The 21,202-nt window shown below is 37.7% G+C and overlaps 1 protein-coding gene across 3 annotated transcripts in view; it reads right to left on the minus strand.

Annotated features, from left to right (window-relative positions):
- sbf2 (SET binding factor 2) overlaps positions 1 to 21,202 on the minus strand; it is a 97,218-nt gene that overhangs the window by 30,341 nt on the left and 45,675 nt on the right. For all 3 annotated transcript variants that reach the window (XM_055036494.1, XM_055036493.1, XM_055036492.1), the window contains exons 7-17: positions 20,192 to 20,324; positions 17,958 to 18,066; positions 16,769 to 16,882; positions 16,561 to 16,638; positions 16,158 to 16,271; positions 15,214 to 15,342; positions 14,750 to 14,848; positions 14,244 to 14,448; positions 13,700 to 13,809; positions 12,724 to 12,873; positions 6,422 to 6,490 (exon numbers count right to left, since the gene is read on the minus strand). In XM_055036494.1, coding sequence (XP_054892469.1) covers positions 6,422 to 6,490; positions 12,724 to 12,873; positions 13,700 to 13,809; positions 14,244 to 14,448; positions 14,750 to 14,848; positions 15,214 to 15,342; positions 16,158 to 16,271; positions 16,561 to 16,638; positions 16,769 to 16,882; positions 17,958 to 18,066; positions 20,192 to 20,324 — 1,310 coding nt within the window. The remainder of the gene's footprint in view (positions 1 to 6,421; positions 6,491 to 12,723; positions 12,874 to 13,699; positions 13,810 to 14,243; positions 14,449 to 14,749; positions 14,849 to 15,213; positions 15,343 to 16,157; positions 16,272 to 16,560; positions 16,639 to 16,768; positions 16,883 to 17,957; positions 18,067 to 20,191; positions 20,325 to 21,202) is intronic.

The following is a 21,202-nucleotide window of genomic DNA, read 5'->3' on the forward strand; positions in this document are numbered from 1 at the left end:
AAGTAAAGTGAAAGACAGGGGAAGGACAGCATTAAGGAGAGAACCAGCTAAGTGGCCTATGAAAAATCTGGAATAGTTGCAGGGATGCACAGCTCAGCTGGAAAGATCTGTGCAGCACACACAAATCCATCCTTTGTGGAAGAGTGCTAAAAATAAAAACTTTGTTAAAGAAAGCCATAAGAATTCATGTTTTGAACACGCCAAATATGTAAAAAAGGTGCTCTGATCAGATAATAGCTGCAAAGTGTGACATACGGTAAAAAACTAGCATGTCAAATTAACTTATAACCAATAAATACAACAAAAATGCTTTGATTTCCACAGGATTTTCTCCATCAATAGATTCTAAACTTTCCCCTCACTTCTCAGTAGGAAACTCTCCTCCTCAGTCGGCCTCTGAACGACCGACGCACCCAACCCGAGTGCAAACTCGCTGTAGATCATAAGCCAACATTTAGATGACATTAATGACCGCGTGTTTAGATTAACTCTGAGAATGACAGATGATTTATTTCACTTTACTGTCAGAGGAACCATGCGTGCTGTCTTAGAGTGAGCATGGGAAGGCGTCCAGAGGATTGTTGGAATAAATAACAAGGATACATCTAGAGCTGATTGATGTTAAGTCAAGCTATAATGCAGCTAAGCCTGCCATTGTGCAATACTGCAGTCTTTGAGTCTGAAGTGTACGTGGACCCTGTCAAACTTTGCACAATTAAGTGGTAGAGCGTAAATTTAAGAAGAAATGTAGCCCTCTATACTCTCATACCTCTTCTGTCAGCTGAGTGTGTTCAGCGTCTTGCAGCAGATGTTACGTGGGTGTGTGTCCATGTTTGTGCGGGGGGTATTGGGTGTGTTATTTGTCAGGGCTTTCTATCTTAAGCCTGTATTTTTCTGACTTGTCGGATATACTTGGGTCAAATTGACCGAGGTCAGCCTCGCTTATGGATGATCGCTCACAATCCTCACCAAGTGTTTTGCAGGCAGATGTGCCAGGAGGAGGACAGAGGAAAGAAGAGGGAAGGAAAGTATAGGAAGAAAGATGAAGGGGAAGGAGGGAGTAGAGCTCCATCAGACCCATCTGGCCGTGTGACGCGCAAAGAGGAGGAATGTGGAGTTGAGGGAAAAAGGGTGAAAAACAAGAAGAAAAACACTAAGGGTGGGGGACAGAAAGGAGTATACAGGTCAGAAGAATTAAGCTATCAGGTTCTGGCATCTCGTTTTGAACTCCAGGACCCGATTAAGACCATTGCAGCATGACTGACTATGGCCTCAGAACATCTACGCCGCATTGCAGAGACAAAAGACATAATGCGTGTCGTCACTGAAACAAGTGCATACTTGACCAGAGACGCTAAGTGAAGACCATCATATCTGTACTGTCGCAAGCCTTCAGGCAGCGACATTATTTACATGTTTTGCAAGAATTTAGAGCATTCTTGAACTGCTGATACAAAACAGTCACTTGATTCTGTACAAGTTCTTGGTGAGAATGAATGTTTGACCTAAAAACAAGTCATCCCTTCAGGCACTTTACAAGCATGTAATAAAAACACCCTAAAATGCAACAAATTAAGAAAAGAACTACAAACCCAACCAGGGATTAAGCACAAATAAAATGAGAACCACACAAAAGAAGCAGCTAATGACATTTAGTCCATGAGTTAACCAGAGTCAAACCAAGCCTTTTTATATGAGGATGTTTGACAAATACGGCCATTATTTAAAAACGCCATTATTTAAAAACTGCTCTTTCTTTCTGTTGAAGTCATCACTGTCTGCTACAAGTGTTTGCTTTATGACCTGTTGCATTTTATTATGAAAAATAAGCGTAAAGAAAATAAATTCGTCACAATGCAAATACTCTTCATGATACAGCATTTTTACATACACAAAGGTTACGGAGTACGTCATAATCTATTGTGAGGATAATGTGGAGAGCAGTTTGACAAATGGGTTGACAAATCGGCCCATGGATAAACACTGTCCACAGGAATGCTAACAGTCAAGTGTTTTTGTTGAGCAATGGATGTGTACGCGCATTTCAATCTGCTATATTCAGGCTGTTAAGCACATTTAAATGTTAGAAGAGATATCAGTCGGTCAAGGGATGAATAACAATGAGTCCAGTCATCAGTTCATCTCCAGATAAACCCACTAGTCCTTAGATAAAAACCCACAGGAAGTGGGCTTTTATCTAAAAAATGTAAAACCTGATCTGTGAAAAAGGGCAGGTGACTAATAGATGCACAATGGCTGGATGAAATCTGACTCCAGAGGTTAATTGACAGCGTTTAGGCCAAGTTAGACTTTTGGGCTGCAACTAACAATTATTTTGGTAACAGATGACAATTCTGATGATTAATCACATTCAAAAAATCATTTAACCACTTAGGACTTTGTTATACAGAAGTGCAATAAAATATGCAAACATACAATAAATCCCTTTTTAAAATGAGAAAATAAACATTTTAATGCCTAAAATGTAACAATATAGTATTCCTACGTGAACGCTTGATCATCTGTAGCAGAAGATGCATCAGCGGGTAAAAAAAAAGTTAAAAAAAAAAATTAATGAATAAATAAGTAAACCTCAGCCCTTACTCCTTCCTTCACTTAACATCAATACAGTATGGGCTAATCTGTTCGTTATTTTTTGGATTAATCGGTTAATAAATTTGATAGCCAAATGTGCTTAATAGGATTTTTTAAAAATATTTTTTAGCTGAATTTAAAATGGGTGAAGCTGAAACAAAATCACATGAAGAGCTCTGAGTAGAACAGATTTACAAAGATGTTAAATGCAAAATGTTTACAGTAAATGTCTTTTTTTAGTTTGTATTCTTCAGTTAATCGAATTACTAAATTAGTTGACGATTACTTCAAAGATTGATTCATCGCAATTAATTTGAGTAATATTTTCAGCTCTATTAAGAGTTTACAAATACTGTAATTGCAATAGTTTTCAAAATTGTGCCCAGAGCTATAACATCAGGGTTATAACAAATACTCTTAAAAGTAACCATACTGAACCGAAATATCAACTCTTGATGTTGCTTACTTGATCAATATGCCCTTTTCTAATGAACTTGGTGATGATACTTATATAATCAATTAATAGTTGGGGTCACAAATTTCTTCTATTGTTATCTTGAGGGGCTAAAGCTGAAATTGTTGGCAACCACTGATTTAAACTATCACAAAAGCTGAGGGAAGACCCAAGAGATATGAAAGTAAAACATCAAAACACAGAATCTGGCCAACAACGTCAGCTTAGCGTCAGCCTCTGGGAAGCAAAAAACTAAGCAGCGTCTCCGACGGGCATAACCTAGGGGACAGTAATTTCACAGGACGCTTCCCACGTTCTTTGACCTGCAAACTTGAGGACTATGGCGACAGCGCTACCACGCATGAAAACAGCATGAGGCAGCGAAAAGTCTGGCCAAGAATACCAAACAAGAACTGGCTCAGTGTCTGACATTTGAGCTGACAGGAGTTGGAGAGGACAGTTTCTTACCAAGATTCTGGTATAAAAGAGCACTTGAAAATGATGCTATAATATTGTTATTAGAATCGGAAAGCTTGAACTGCAAGCAGCATTAGAGGGAGAATAACTAGAAACTCTACTCTTGCTCGGTCTGAGCAAATCAGTTTGTTCATTGACAATCCAATACTTTTGTCATTATTCTCCAAAGTAGTTAATTTCAGCCAGTGCTTTGTTTGTCTTTCATTACAGCAAAAGGACAGAGTGATCCTTTGATAAGTAGGGTCTGTGTGTAACGCTGGTAAATTGGGACATAATTTTCTTGCAAAGCATTGCGCAAGTGATGCAAAGGAATTTATAATGAAGCCAATAGACATTTTTTGACATCCTGTTGATTCATTTTAGACGTTTTTCTAACTCTGCACAAATACTTGCATATTATTTGTGACTCAAGGTACTGCATTTTCCGGTAGCTAACATTGTGAGCATCGATTTTATTGCATGAATGTTGTTTAGTAAAAAAATTAATAAAAAATGCACCAGTCAACTGGCAGGTTTGACTTTATTAAGTTATTCTCCAGACAGGTCACACCTGGATCAGGCAGTGAATTTGTCAGGTCGCAACGATTTTAAAGAGACATCAACCAAAAATTGGGGGAATGACACAGACCTGACCCTTTTCTGGGCTTTGGTTAGCTTTTCTGAAACAAATTCACTTGACTTTTCTTATTTTCATACGATTTAGGTGAAGCACAAACTGCTTACAGGAACTTCACAGAAACCTACTTCAAAGAAAGCTGGGAGATCCCCTTAAATCGTCCAATCCTCAAATCCGGCAGAGATGGTTTAATTCATGCTGGAAAAACACCTGCTGAGATACACGAGGTACAAACAAAAAGACTCAACAAGCCCGCTTCTCTGAGCTACAAACTGCAGGTTATGTGGTTCAGACTTTCAAAGCAAGGGAACTTCCTTTAACAACTGTAAAATATGAAAAGCACCCAATTCTTTAAACCACAGCAGAAACAACCTAGAGATCCAAATGAAACTTTCATTTCAGTTTTTTATTGCTACTCTTGGTGTCACATCTTTAAATCTTTAATAAAAGGTCAACCACAATGGTGTTTATTTCACCCAACCTCTTCTAAAGCATGACTATCACGCAGCATTAGGAAGCAACACAATGTTTGTTACTGTTTGTAAGGTTTTAGCCCCATTGGGCAGATTATTCTGAGAAAGACAAACATATTCCAGTCATCTAACAGAATGTTAAGGACAAGATTTTAAAAAAAAAGCTGATAAAAAAAATGCCTACAAACATGTGAGAGAGGCATGATGAATCGATGGCACTGTGACAGGATGACGCATGCCTCTAATTCTCCACCCAAACTGACAGCTCTGGTGAGAATGCCATGTATTTCCTCATCTTTGCTGATCACTTCACAGTCCATGTGCCATTACAACTAAGAATAAATATACTTTGGCCCGTTTCCTTCCTGACCTTACTTTACTTCTCGCCCTTTTCTGTTGAGCCTGTGTTGAAACCTGTCAAAGGTTTTAATTATTTGAGAATAACAAAGCAAAGAACACATTTTTTGAACATCATTCCTTCCAACAAGCTGCAAGTCTAATGCAGAAAATCATCCCTAATCTTCTCATTAAAGCAGTGGGGAACCACTGTGGTGTAATTATTTTCTTAAGGTTTTTCTTAGGGTGTAATTGTTACATGGTTTACCAAAGTAAGCAAGGAAACACTTACAAAATTTACTAATTTTGAGTGCTGGGAGCCCTAAGACAGCAAACAGGAAAAAAACATATGGCTTATTATGAAAACTTTCCTCAGCCAGTGGCATCCAAAGCAGATGAATCATGTGGTGATGTTGAAAGGGTCAGGTCTCGGTACTGCAAATCAGGATACAGCACTGGTATCTGACAAAAGCCCAGTTTGGAGAGTTGTGTCTATTGCTACAGCAACTGGCAAACTGAAAGGACCTTGTTGTGGTGAAAGCTGCAGCTACAGCTCACCAAAGTTATGATTTAGGAGCCAAAGGCCACAGTCTGCTTCTCACGCTTCTCTGTGGCAGCTTTAACATGCTGCGCTCATTATGAGCAGGCTGAAAAATCTGCAGAGGTTACAGGTTAAAACAGCTGTCCCTCCCCTGGAGAATCTCACATCAGTCGTACCTTCAGGGTTCCTGAACATTTTGAACAATTTCAAATTCCAGACGCACATGTCCAGATATTTGTCAACTTTAGAGTAATTTATTCAAGCAAAGCATGCATATTCTTATCTGATCTGTACGCTGTTTAAAGTTTGGTTTGAGTGTGCACAGAAAAAACCAAAAACAACAAAAACATCAACAAAAAAAAAACTGTACATAAAGCATTCACTTATGTGCATCCCTTTTAATCCACCTTTAAGCTGACCATACATACCTGGCTGATGATGATGAATCCTGTGTTACAGTTACAGTGTGCAGAAGTCTAATAATGATGCATTTTTGTTTTTACTAACAGAGGTTGGACATTATTGTCTGTGTCAATGACATACAAACCACCAGAGGGAGAAATAAACATTCTATCGCCATTATTTTTAAGAGTGTGGAAACCATATGTAAAACACTGACTCATATGTAAAACATTTAGAATTTTGGTTATAAGTAATAACATTCTAAGTAATGTTAATATGGATAAACCAAATGTTAACATCACAGTTGGAATTTCCAACTTTTTACAGATTCAAAGAAAATGCTGTTTTTTAAAATAATTTAGTTTTAGAAAGTCTTGATTGTATGTTGTAAAAGGTGACAAAATAATTTGCCAACAACACTTTCTAGTTCAGAGAAATGTAGAGATATAGACCACATGAATACTGTAGGTAGGATGAATCTCTGGCCTGGAGGCTCATGTATGATTGTTTTCCAGGAGTTTCCTTACCCTGTAATAGGCTGTTGACAGGGGCAGCAGGGCAGCAGCTACTGTAAACTCCTCGGAGGTGGAGCAGTCCTGCAGGACAGACAAGAAGAAGTGTGAGACAAAACGGCAGGAAATATTACAAACTCTGAGCAACTTTTCAACACTCAACCTGAAAACCTAGAAGCACTGATTTCCCTTACACAGGATAGACAGACGGTGGCTAGAGAGCCTTCAGTTTTGTTTAAGCAAGAAGGATGAACTCCATTTTCCAGGATCAGAACTGGCATGATCTAAGTGTATAACTGATAACCTGCTGTAAATTAGAAACCATGGAGACATGATTTGTGCCAAAACCTGGGGAGCAATCAATTCATCTTAATCAAAAGCGTTACATAAAGACTAGGCAAAGCTCAAAAAAAGGCTTGCCAAAACTCTCACTCCATTATTAGGCCATGTGTTTTTAATAAACTTACATAATCAACCTCCTTGACACAATTGTCAAGAGTCACTTTTGTTCAGATTATTGACAATGTCACAGTTCGCATTCTTGAACTAAACAGTCATACGAATCTAATTCAAATAAATGACCGAATGTTGCATAAAATCCAAATATGTTGTCTGTGATATTAAAAGAGACATTAAGCAGCCACAATTAGTTAGAAAGCCTCGTTTATTTATAAAGACGACTTGCTTGTTCAAGACAAAGGTATTCAAATGAAGGGTGCATTAAGAGGCTTAAAGGAGAAAGGATTAGGGGCCCAAACTAAAGTTTCCAAACAGAGATCCCATAAGAATGATGAGAATAGGTAGAAAATACGCATGTCGGGTTAAAAACTACTTGACTCACAGGAAATTGGTTCTTATCTCTGGTAAGCTGTGTTGGGATTTATTTGCTGAAGAAGAATGGCCAGAGGAAGCTTGATTTAAGACCCCCTGCAAACAGCAGCCTTGATTCCGACCTCTTAACCCCCAGCATGGCCACAGACAGAAAACGAGTTCATCAAACGCAACTTTTGCATTTTTCATCCACCGCCTGTAAATGCAAACATCTAGAAATATTAACTGAACAGCTGCAGTTTCCTAATACTGTGAGATAAGATCAAAGGAATGCTACTCCTTCAGATCATGGTCAGTAGTGGAGTGAGAGGGGGATCTGTTACCGCCGTTCCTTATGACAAGAATGTACCGAGGGAGAAAATGGAAAACACATGAAAGCCTGCCCCCCTGTCGACCAAGCAACATAGTTTCTGTTTTACTTGTCACAAGCGTCTTTTTTTCTTTTCCTTTCTCATTTGGGTTGCGGTAAAATGTTCCAGCTTGTTGGAGTGGCACCAAAGCTTTGTTTACCAGCATCCATAACAATGCCACAGGTCACAGGAGTTCATGGACCGCAGTCAAACAGAACAACAAGTGGAAATTAACAGAAAAAAACGTGTGATTATAATGAAAATGGCTTCCGCTGCGATGAAAATAAAGAACACTTCCCAATAATCGAGTGTCGTATCTTATACGATATACTTGGAAAAAGAAAATTCCACAGTTACATGTTTATTCTGTTTGTGATGTGTTGTCATGCTTAAATGTTTAAGATCAAATAAATTTGTAAGGCAGTCAGCTCAGCTGTATTTAAATAATTTCATCCATTAAGGAAAAAAACAGCCTGTGTCTGGCACAATGAAGTAGGGGATAAGATCTCAAAAGCAACACATCACACGCTGATTTGAATAAATTTAACGTCATTGACTTCTATTAGGCTGCAACTCCATTTTTAATCCTTTGTGACAAGCAAACTACAAGGAAAGAAAACATTCATCAGTAATGAACCTCCCTAAGCCAACCCGAGAAAAAAAAAATCCACTCTTAGAGAATATATATATTGCAATTTATGGCAGCACGAAAGTTGCTCTCTACCTGAAGATCTTGACATGCAGCAGGACAATAATTCAGGGCACACCAGCAAGTTCACATGTGAATGGCAGAAACCAAAATGAGTTTTAGAGTGGCCTAGTCAAAGTCTGCAATTAAAATTGTTCAGATCATCAAATTGAAACACGAATGAAAGACTGGGCATTTCACAATATCTCAAACATTCAAGTCTGACAAAAAAAAAGAAAAAGAAAAAAGAAAAAACTGAAGAAAAAAAGCATTTTGGACAGAAATACTTTTCCCCCACATAACTACAAAGAGACCATGTTCAGCTTTACTTTCATCATTGTCAAATCTTTACCTTCATCTTCTATGGACAAACAGAGAAGCTAATAGAAGCTTTGAAGGTCAACTAACACAGCCTAGAGATAGCAGTGAAATCCAGACATGATGGCATGGCATGAGATTAGGTGGACTGATGAGTGAAAGCCGAGAAGGTAATATATTGAAGGCTCAGAAGTCGTCACTGGGTTGAACAGAGGCATGCAGCGCACCGCAGCGGAGAAAAGCATGTTAACCTTTTAGGGATTTCAAGAATGAGAGTAAGAAGTAATTGTCACTCTGCACGTCTGTTCCAGAGGACACCCTGCTGTCTTCATTTCCCTCCATTATTTAGTGGATGTCTCACCATCATTCCTAACTCCTGAAGCTCCTGGAGCAGGAATGCCGAGGATGACTAACACAACTATTCTCTCTCTGACACGTATGCAGCCAAACAAACAAGAAAAAAAAGGAGGCTGTGTTTGCAAGCATGCAGGATGTGAGGAAACAGTAACTTCCTGTGAGTTTGAGAAAAGTTGCACTTTCCAGGAAACCTCTGCGATGAAAATACGTCTGTCAGAGAGGTCAGTGAACAAATAAAGAAAAAGCAGAAGGAAACAGCCGTGTTTTCAGTCTTGAATTGAAAGGAGTAGAAGATTTCTGCACAGTTCAGATTTTCAGAAAGTTGCATCAGACGAGCATGTGAACTAGATGCTGCCTCCATTTTTAGTTCTGGTCCTAAGAACACAAGACAAATGACCTGTGGGGTGTCAATGGTTCATACAAGATAAGAGACTGAAATTCATTCAGGCGCCAGACTATAACTTTACAATAAAGATTACTACTGCATGCCCAGACATCCACCTTTGCCTGCCATCTAACGTGCTGGTGCTAGACACAGATGTTGCATCCTGCAGGATTTACATTGCATCAAAGGCCTGACCAGCAGGTGACCAAACTCTCAGAGGAATAATTCAGGCAACCTATTGAATCCAGGGAACAAGGAACATGAGGCATTTTTGAAGGAAAAGCAGAGTTCAACTGGTACAAGTTCAATGCCAATATACCTTGAATTTGAGGTTTTAGCCTCTTCTTGTTAACTGCTAATCAATAACTTGAGTTTTTTTTTAATCATAAAACATTTTATGTGATGTTTCTGTAATAATCCAGGTGAATTTCTAACCTTTACACTCAATATTACTCAGAAACTGCAAGAATTATAGTCCTGTTGGGTTTCAGGAATATAAAGTTAAAAAACATTAGCATGCAAATGGTGAGAAGGTTTGTACTATAACGAATGGGACAAAGAATGAATTGCACAAAAACAAATTTTATTGACAAAGCATGAAAACCAATTAGAGGTATTTAACTTTTACTTAGTTGTGAATATCCTAAGAAAACAGTTATGGGAATGAGACTGGGCAGAGATTCCCAGTGACCCCGGCACATAAGAGGTCATAGCTATCAAGGCCAGCGAGGCAGAAAGGGGGCCCTGCTCTCACAGCAGGAGAATCATATTTGATCTAAAGCATGTAAAAATCTCATAAAGCAAACGCTGAAAGAATTTGAAGTCTCTTCAAATGTCGGCTATGTACTCAGTTGATAGGAGTTAGATTTCAGGGCAATAAACGAAAACATGTACAAATTTCTTCTCCAAGAACATCTGTGTTTAACGTGTGCTCTGCTCCAGCCATGCCGAGCTCACCGACTGCGTGCTGTTGGATCCGCTGCGCACGGACTTCCCGCCTCACAGTAAACTGCATTTCAGTGTTTTTTTGAGCACCATGGTGAGGCCCTTGGCCATAAGAGCGCAGAGGGCTCATAATCCTATCTGACAGGAAATGTTTGAGATGCCACGACACATCCACAGCAGGGCTCATTCCCCCACATGGCTTGCACAACGTTAATTTTTAAAAGCTGCAGCACTGACCTGTGTGTACAAACACACTCACACACACGCACGCATGCAAACAAACTAATTAGTGTGCAATGAAATGAGTAAATGCCTAAGCGAAGGTCAGTGCTGTGTGTGATTAATGGCAGAGAAACAGCACAGAACCTGATTAAAACAGTCTAAACAGAAAAAATGAGTAACATCGCTTCATTCCTGATCATGTGTCAACATTTTTTCCTGAAAGACAAAACACATAAAAAGCACTAACAAGGAATAACGCTTGATTATAACCTTTTAACTGCTGTAAACTGTTATGTCACTTCCTAAAGCTGTGAAAACCAAAGAGAAACTTTGATCATTGGCCAAATCCAATCATTGGGGGGGACTGTTAGCTTGGAGCTCACGACAAATATTGTGACTGGCCTCAGAACAATGAGGTCACTGCAGATCAATGTGTCATATTAACACATTTTCCAGAAATTGGAATGAGGACAATAGACAAAGAAACATTTTTAACAGCGGACGTCACACATGCAAACCGATTCGCCTGGAACATCTTTTTCTGAGGGGGGTTCTTACGTGACAGGGCGCTGAAGGCGAGGTCACTGCAAAATCTGAAACTAATTACCGGCCACGGCATTTTCTATTTATATTTATTCCACAGGCCATCTGCGGCTGACACCCCATGGCAGAAGAAACTGAACTGAGGGCAGAAACAAGCCTGCTTGGCATCTAAACAAACCTGATGACAAAAACATTCAAAATCAATAAATTAGAGGCACAAACAGACCTCACAGAAAGGCAGACTATCATTTACCCCTTGCTTCATTTTACAAAAGTGCACTCTATATCAAATCTCTTCTCCATGTGTTAAATAATTACTTTTTTCCACATATTGCTGTAGATCACTTCTTTTTTCAGGGGGCTGCCAGAAGGAATCATGAAGGGGAAACATTCTTTGAAACTCCCTCAGAAACTTATTTTCTGAATAATTATATAGTCACAACCAACAAATTTCAGGCTCTGCTTAGACATGTTTAAAGTCAGGACCTACCCATCTTGAGATAAATACATTTACTGATAAACTGAAAGCTATTTTTGCATTTTTTTTCACACCGACAAAGAGCAATTTGATATGGATTTATATTTAAATGACACATCTGATAGACATCCGTGTCCTCTACATATTCCATTATTTTTTAGGGGAAAGGAATGCTTGGAATCTGAAGTCCCTCCTAAAAAACTGCACTCAGTGAAGACAGCTATAGATTAATAAAATCTCTGGAATGAGCTGATTCAGGGCAGTAAAACATGAAGAACTAACAGTAAGGACCCGGCTGCATGGGGAGAGTAATGACTCATTACAAGCTGCATGAAACATCACTGACACTTCCTCAGGATGCTAAAGAATGGCAGCATCAGGAAGTGACAAACAGTCTGGGAAACAAAAGGGAGAACTATTGTTTCTAAAATGTATTACAGGATAACATATTCAAAAATACACATTTAATTTATTATAGAGATTTTTTTCTTTTTGGGATGACAAGACTATTAAAGAGATATTCATTTAAATTGCATTTAAAAATAATTTTAAAAAATACAATAAAATTTTCATAAATTTAGATGGAAAAAATATGAATATGTCATTTTTTTCTTTTTTCAATTTTTGTCTGGACATCATCAGATTTTCATAATTAAGCTTTGTTAAATTATGCTGCATTTCATGTCTAAACAGGATGTTTATCTTCTCACCACAAATGCATTCTCAGACATCTGGAAGAGATTTATGTGCCTATGAGCATTTCTGCACAAATCACTTACGTAGGTATGGTCTAGCTTTGGACACTCAAGGTCTTAAAAAGATTATTTTGTTATAAAAAACAAAAAAAGCCACAGTGTGACAGATTTTCTCAATTCTTCCCAAGTCTGAATCTACCTAGAAATCAAGTCTCTAAATCGAGAAGTGAAGACTTTCTCCCCCCTCCCCCAAGTTCAGATCAAGTCACAAGCATTTGTGCTACAAATTTAAGCCACGTCTCACATCTTTCCTGTCAGGTCCAAGACAGGCATCAAGTCTTTCACCCCAATTCAAATCTTTAGATCATGAAATACAGTTTGGATTTAAATTGCTTTGGTAAATACTCTGATAACGTGATACTTTCACTCAACTAACTGTGAGGATTTTGTATTGGTTTACACCTACTCCTGTGTACAAACCTCTTACTACTGTGAAGCAACTCACCTGAAGGGCGCAGTTCATCATCCGAACAATGTAGTCGAACTGCTGGTGGTCCAGTATGGCTCTGTTCTGCTGAACGTGGACACTCAGCTCGTCAGTAAGACACTGGCAAGCTGCCTTTCCTTTCAGCGCACGCAGCGCAGCAGGAAGGGTCTGTCAACACAGAGATCCACAAATGAACGGATGAAAAGTGAAGAACTGTCGGAAAATTAAGTAACCTGATAAGAGAAGCTGAAATATGTGTCTGTAGTTTGTGAACAAAAAATGTCTGTTTCCCTTTCGGTCGATTTACTCAGTACCACACGTGAATATGGGATATCACACCTCTGCATATCCTGGCTGAAACCACTTCTAATCACACCTTTTGGACAAATAGCATGAAACTATACATCTGCCTGTCATCACTGCCATTACTCAGTTCTCAGGCTCTTCACCTCGCCAAGAATGCCTGTTGGATTCAGCGTGGCGATCTGATGTTGGGGAGTTTCAAGAAACTAGTTTATTACGTTTTGGAGGTGGAGGAACAGATCATGTTCTAACTGTTCAAAATGTATTCATTGACTTCAGCTCCAAGCTGACCTGTTTATGGTGGTTTTTGACCATTTAAGTAAAAAAATCTCCTGAAGACTCAGGCAGAGATTATACAACAACTATATGAAACAACTGAGATACATAAAGTAACATTAACAATTCATGTGTGACATTATGCAGACTGAGAAAGATGCAAAAACTGATTATCTTCTATGCTAAAATATGAATTTACTAAATAAACTGTTTCTGGGAATATGTCCAAAAAGAGTTGATTAATGATCCACAGTACCTAATCTAGTGCCTGTGTCCCAGCTGGGACATATTGCAGTAATAAAAGTACAGAGTTGTTTGCAGCTCAGTGTGGTGTAACTCAGAGGAAAGATGCTCTTGGCTAATGAGCTTCTTTAAAGGACGATTAGCTTCTCTGATGAAAGACAGTGAGAATCACCTTTTCAGTCTCCAGGGTCTTGTTATCAAAGATGAAGGAAATGCAGCTCTTCACCACCTCCAGCCTGCGAGCGCTGTTAAACACTGAGCCGCATTTGCCCATAATGGACACTAAAACAGAAAACAAGGAGAGAAACCACTGGTGGTTAAAAAAAAAAAAAAAGCTGATACAATCAGGTTTACAACATATTTTATATAAAATTCCAGACTCAACTTTCCAGAGCTCCCCAGTCCTTTGCAAACCATTGAATGTAAAATGCAAAAATTAACTGTAATTTTAAGGGGTGGAAAAAGGGTAGAAAGAGAGAAGCAATGAAACAAATGACAAGGAAATAAAGTAAGAAAATATACAAGAAGGGATAAAAATAGAAAGGAAAAGTAAGAAGAAAAGGAAGCATGCTAAGAAATAAGAATGGAAATATGGGCATGCTATTTAGACAATGGGATAAAGAATAAAATAGACTGTAAATACAAATATTTTCCATACTCTTAAATTCTTTTTCTTTATTTCTCCAGATCTTGAAAATACTAGGATAATATCATACCAACGGGTGGTCCGGCAGGAACAACACACTTCTTCTCTGGTCGTGTGGAAACCGGAGTAAGGCTGTGTTTCGCCACACCATCCTGCAGCATCTTCTCCACCTTTCCATCATCGAGCAGAGGAAACGGTACCTGGTGCACGCGCAGGTGGGATCCTTCGGAAGGCCGAGGCACTTTCTGGAAAGCCATGTGGGGGTTGGGATTCTCCTACACACCGAACACAAAGAAAATCAGAAAAATTATTGAATTTATTGAAGAGTTCAAAATAAAGTTTGAGTCATCGATATGTTACATTTTATTCTTTACTTGCAATGATTAGTGTTAACAGAAACTGATAAAAATCTTATTCACAGTTCATCAATTATGATATATGTGGAATTATTCAGCCATTGACAAAAATCGTAGTCAGTCTTGTACGCTGGGTGTAAAGTGTCTGGACATTGCAGCACTGTTTTACCAGAAAGAATGAATCTGTTTTTTGGGAGGTTTTTTTCGCATGAAGCCTTACATTTCTGAAGAGCTGCTCTGAGAGCTCCCTGATGCGCTTCTGCAGCATGACAGGGTTAGCTTCCTCTTCCTTAAAGCTTTCCACATCTAAGGCCACGAGCTGAAAAGCACAACAGAAAGAAAGAAGACACACCTGAACTGCCATGTAAAAAAATACAAAAAAAAATCACATCTCTCTCATGATCTAAATTGTACTTTGAATGTTTCATATAATTAAATAGATAAAAATATAATTGGGAACAAAGCTGTATGTGCAAGTTATTTAGCAAATCTAAATAACTTGTAAAAGAAAAGATCAATTTAAGCATATATTTGATGAAGGCATTTAAAATACAAAATGTAAATGTAACCGCTATAGACATAACTAAATAGTAGAATAAGCTTAATAACTATGACATAGTCATTAAGCAACTTGCTGCATAAACATTTCTATAAATCTGTAGTCGGTGTTTGGTGGCGCCATACCTCATCGAAAAGATCGCAGGCTCGGTAAGGTGGACCTCTCTCTGAAACAAAGCCAGCAAAAGCCATGCCATCCAAAACCTTGGTCAGGAAATCGTTCTCAATGAGGCCTCGCTGGCCCAAGAAGGCAGTCTGGAAAATGTCAGCATTAGAGGGGTTACAATTCAACACAGATGGCAGCAATGCGATCCTACTCCGCGAGATTTACTGCAGGATAAAAAACAAGCACTGTGATCACAGCAGTTTCATCAAATATTTTAAAAAAATAAATAAAATAAATCTCTGCAAGGGGTTTTTTTTATAGTTGAAAACATGTTATTCTGCACACACAAAAAGGGAAATAAATCTAGTTATTATAAATAACTGCATGCAAATGAATTTAATTTTCTTGTGTAATTATTTGTGCTTGTGGGCAGAGGAGATAAAACAGTCCAGTCAGAAATTCCAGGCAGCGCTTTAGTTGATAATGTGATCCATGTGGGGTACTTTAAGGATGATGTGCTAATGGGTTACAACGGAGACACCACAGACACGAACAAACAAAAGTCCCGGCACAAAAGAAAATGGTAAACCTAATGCGTTTCATATGGCACTCCACCGGTATGTCTATGCCCGGGTTTACAGTTCTTCATGCGACATTTTGATAAACAGAAGGATAGCATTGGCGAAGAGTCATGGTTCCCCCCCCCACAGGACACATATTAAACAATATGCATACTCACACATGCACATATAAACACAAACATTATACATCCCCTGACAAGTTTATCTGTCAGGTCTTTGTGTAAATCCACCCACATAGCTCACTAAAACATTCTTGGCAGATTAAAGGAACAATGTGTTTTATGAGAAGAAATTGCTTAACAAGTTTATTTAAGGGGGCAAGTTGGAAATTTTGATTTTTGCTCAATTTTGCCCGTGGCAATTCCATACAAGAAATATCTCACCTTGTGAAAGTGAATAACAGGCTCTGAATGGATGCGGATGAGCTGCAAGCAAGACCTGTAGCCCTGGAAGAGTTGTGCAAACAGCCGGAGAAAGACGGCCCTCACCTCTTTGTCCTGGCACGCACACGTAAACACGCAAACACACACGAAAGAATTACTCATCAAAAAACTATGCTACAAATGCAGTCTGATAAGTTAATTACGCAACAGACATGTTGTTTGTCTTTAAGGTAATGGGTTACTGTCAGTGTCCTCACTCCAGCACTGACCTTTTTCTGATAAGAAACTATTTCTGAGAAGAACAGAGTGCCCCCTTCAGAGGGGAAGAGGAGGCCGTCTGCTCTTAAACATGAGACATCTTAAGAATCGTGAATGTTGCCAGGTCATGGTGTGCATCACTTACCAGGAGTTTGAGGTTGGAAGGTGCTGTGCGTGGTGGAGGAAATGCATTGTCTGCTATCTCCAAATCAGGGTGCAACACCTGAAACAGAAAATATTTTAAAATCTCCTCATGCTTTATTAATTTTGGGTTCATATTTATTGACGTTCTTTCAAAAGACGTGCCTAAACAGAAAAATTCTGTAAGTTCTGTAGTAAAGCTGTGTGTTTACCAGGGACAGAGTAGACTGAGTTTGATGCAGAAGAGGTTCAGGGAGCAAGGACAGGTGGATGCACTCTGGAATCTTTATAGTTCCTCCATCCAGGTCAGCAATAATAACATCCAGCTGATCAAGATATTAATGAAACACAGACAAAGCAGATGATTTGACTGAAGCAATAAGATTATATATATATATACACAGGTGCAGCTACATCCATCCATCTATCTATCTATCTATCTATCTATCTATCTATCTATCTATCTATCTATCTATCTATCTATCTATCTATCTATCTATCTATCTATATCTATTTATCTATCTATCTATCTATCTATCTATCTATCTATCTATATCTATCTATCTATCTATCTATCTATCTATCTATCTATCTATCTATCTATCTATCTATCTATCTATCTATCTATCTATCTATCTATCTATCTATCTATCTATCTATCTATCTATCTATCTATCTATCTATCTATCTATCTATCATCTATCTATCTATCTATCTATCTATCTATCTATCTATCTATCTATCTATCTATCTATCTATCTATCTATCTATCTATCTATCTATCTATCTATCTATCTATCTATCTATCTATCTATCTATCTATCTATCTATCTATCTATCTATCTATCTATCTATCTATCTATATATCTATCTATCTATCTATCTATCTATCTATCTATCTATCTATCTATCTATCTATCTATCTATCTATCTATCTATCTATCTATCTATCTATCTATCTATCTATCTATCTATCTATCTATCTATCTATCTATCTATCTATCTATCTATCTATCTATCTATCTATCTATCTATCTATCTATCTATCTATCTATCTATCTATCTATCTATCTATCTATCTATCTATCTATCTATCTATCTATCTATCTATCTATCTATCTATCTATCTATCTATCTATCTATCTATCTATCTATCTATCTATCTATCTATCTATCTATCTATCTATCTATCTATCTATCTATCTATCTATCTATCTATCTATCTATCTATCTATCTATCTATCTATCTATCTATCTATCTATCTATCTATCTATCTATCTATCTATCTATCTATCTAAGGATGCTGCTTAAAGTCAGACAATAAAAAAAAAATCCTTTTTCTAAACTGTGAAAATAAATACTTTAACAAAATGCTTAAAGTAGTTAAAATGAGAACTCACCAAATCCTGGATTTCATTCTGAAACATGGAATGGACTCCAATGACAAAAGGCGTGGGTGAGCTCAATACCTCCAGCAACCGTGAAGGTAGAATAGGGATGTATGGGTAACTGAACATGTAGAGAAAAGACACTGACAATTAGTACATGTTACAAATGAAATTCTACTGTTAGAAAACAATTGTTGGCAATGTTGAAATTAAATGCTGCATAATCCAAATGAAAAAAGTAAGAAATCACCCGAGGGTCCATCCAATACATTTCCCAAACGTGTTAATGAAATATTGTGCAAGCTTTTGGAAAATTTTTAATTAAGTAATTTACTAGAAACTTGTCCTGTAGTACATGGAGTAAAAGACGTATTTGACAGCCATTATGTTCATTTTCTCATGTCTAAACACATTTCTTATAATGAAGCTATGCCAAAATTACTCAACACTTGTATTGTGCAGCACAGATGTCTTACACCTTAAAGGCATGTTTTGCAATATGAAATGTTGAGTCATAGTATATCTAGAGTTAGGCTGCAAACACTTACCTGTAAACAAATCCTCACAGGAATTTATCAAACTTAAAATTCATACTTTCTGAAACTGGATGGACAAAAAATTTAATATAGCTTCAGTTGAATTGAGATGTTAAAAGGTTCAGTTCATAAACTGTAGGTTTATGGATGCATCAAGAATCTTGCAAGATCGTAGCGTAATCCCTGGTTCTTTGATAACAGAGTGAGGTGTTAGTGAAACACCGAGCGAAGTTAGAAATAGAACCAATAAAAGTCCTGAAGGTTCTTTGAATTTATTAGGCAGCAAACAGTCCCTCCTGGCAACGGCCCTGGTTTTACAAAAAAAACTAGATGTTTACTTTCCAGTTTGTGTTCCTCTTTTGTTTTTTTATATGTAAAGACATATCATTTCTAGTATTAGGCTATCATCTTCAATGGCTTTCATTCCACAACCGTAAAACAAACTGAAGTGTGTTGCAATTTATTTAAACATGAGACCTCAGGAAGAAACACTTTATGCAAAAAAAACAAAACAATAACTCTTCACTTCTCCCATCTTATTTTCTGAATGTGTGCTCAACGCCAAGCTCAGTATGTGCAAAAAACTAAACTAAACAAATAACTTTGCAGCAGCATTGTTTCAGCAACTTGTTTGTTTATGTTCAATGCCATCACAGACAATTTTCAAGCACCTAGCTAACATGTGCTGCTCATGCAAACAGCAACACTTCCAGTATGTTGGTTCATATACAGTGGTCAGGAAGGTTGCTTATTTTGAGAGCAAATAAGAGAGTAAATTAGAAAAAAATAAGTCCTGACGGCTTTAAACAACCTCTTAGTTAAAAATCAGTCCACTAAACTTAAACCTCAGACTGCCATATGGTGTACCTAATGCCAAACTGACTCATTCTTTTACACAGCATCTCCTAGAGACTGTTATTTCAAAAGCAATAAATAGTGGATAATTTATTATTATTGTATTACATTTCTGGGATTTTATACAAAACATAAAAGTAACAAAAAAAAAGAGTGGAAATAGGGATTTTGTGAACTGGTGCAACCCCAATAAAACACATAAAAAAGTAAAGTCTAATATGGTTTTAACATCCTCAAGTTCAGCAGTATAAATAGTAAAGCCTTGCTGAGGCATCTGAGCTGGCATGCATGCTGTTAGCCAGCCATGACGAGAAACTTGGATTAAGGGTCTTGCCAAAGGACACAGGAGAGACCAGGATGGAGCTGTGATCGTCAGCTCTGAGAACTGCAGTCCACCTATGTAAAACATAACCTCAGACTGGTACAACTGGTTGTCAAAAAATGATGGATATTTTGAGTAGATTTTTGTCACAGTGCTTTGGCTGATCAATGTTTTCTGTTCACTGTTTATCAAACTGCTTTACATACTTATCAACTCATCAATTAAAAATATGAAGTCAAGTATTCAAATGCACTTATTTAGAAGAAATGTTAATTTGGCAAATGTGGTAGAGGAAGACTGATGCATACATCAAGCAGGATAGAGGAAGTTCTGATTGGCTTTCGAGAAAGAGGGGAACTAAAGGAAAATAAATTTGCAGATTTCGCAGTTGTGCAACAAAGTTTCTGGAAAGGCATAGGGAGCAAGGTTAATTATTAGTAAGATCACAAGACATGTGAGTCATAAAGTCTTCAAGTGTTAGTGGAAAGTCATGTGATTATTTGTCTGGACCGAAAATTTACGTGCGCATTCACCTGTATCTTAGAGGAAACATGAGAGCTTCCAGGGCTCGACATGCCTCTCCCAGCCTCTGGTAGCTGCTGGAGTGGAACAAAACCTTGTGCTCTGTCAGAACTGCACAAAACAAGCTCAGAACGTTTTGGATTCCTGAAAAAAAGAAGAACAAGAAACCTGAGTTATTTGTTAGAATCTGACTTGTAACTAACTCCTGACTTCCATCATTCTTCAAATGCTTCTCGTTATGTGTGGAGAACTCTTTTAAACCTCAAAAAAACAGATTAAAACACCCACAACTCATATGGTGGTTACGTAAACGTTCATCACGGCTTCAAGACATGCTGCTACGATTTCAAATAAACACCATGCTGTTGGATCAGTTCATGAAAGCCAAATCTACCGCAGAAGAATCCTCGTAGAAACAAATGGGAACATCTAAAGCTGATTCACCATGATGATGGCAGAAACTGACATGTGATGTTTGAAACAACTTACTACAATGCAATTAAAGGGCTCATGACTGTTATTTTTATGGCAGAGAGAGAGAGTAAAAAGCCTGAAAGTTGGTGGGGCCTTTATTTCAGCAAAGTGAAAGTTACTTCATGTTTCATTGGAAGTCTGTTGAAAATGAAACTACCAGTTATTTACTTGGAACTTGTTTTCTGCTGCAAATGTACACAAAAATGATCATATTGAGCTAGAATATTAATAAAATGAAATGTAGATGGAACATAAAAATATTCTATGTAATATGCATTTAACTACTGACTTGCTTTCTTAAAAGCCATAGCAGAACTCAGTTTAAAACAAGACATTGAAGATGCTTAACCTCAGAAACTACAGAAATAATAGTCGGAATTGCTGTAATTTCCCCCTCAGCTGTTTTAATTTATTCAAAAAGACAGCTGAAATTATTCAAAACTCAACGGAACAGTTTTCTGCAAAAAAGATAAAAGGAAATGACATACTCTGATATTTTATAAATAATATTTCAAATACCAGAGTGACAATCAGGATGAATTCTAAGT

This window comes from Poeciliopsis prolifica, unplaced genomic scaffold, assembly GCF_027474105.1.
Source record: "Poeciliopsis prolifica strain line A6 unplaced genomic scaffold, Auburn_PproV2 SCAFFOLD011, whole genome shotgun sequence".
NCBI classification, from domain to species: domain Eukaryota; kingdom Metazoa; phylum Chordata; class Actinopteri; order Cyprinodontiformes; family Poeciliidae; genus Poeciliopsis; species Poeciliopsis prolifica.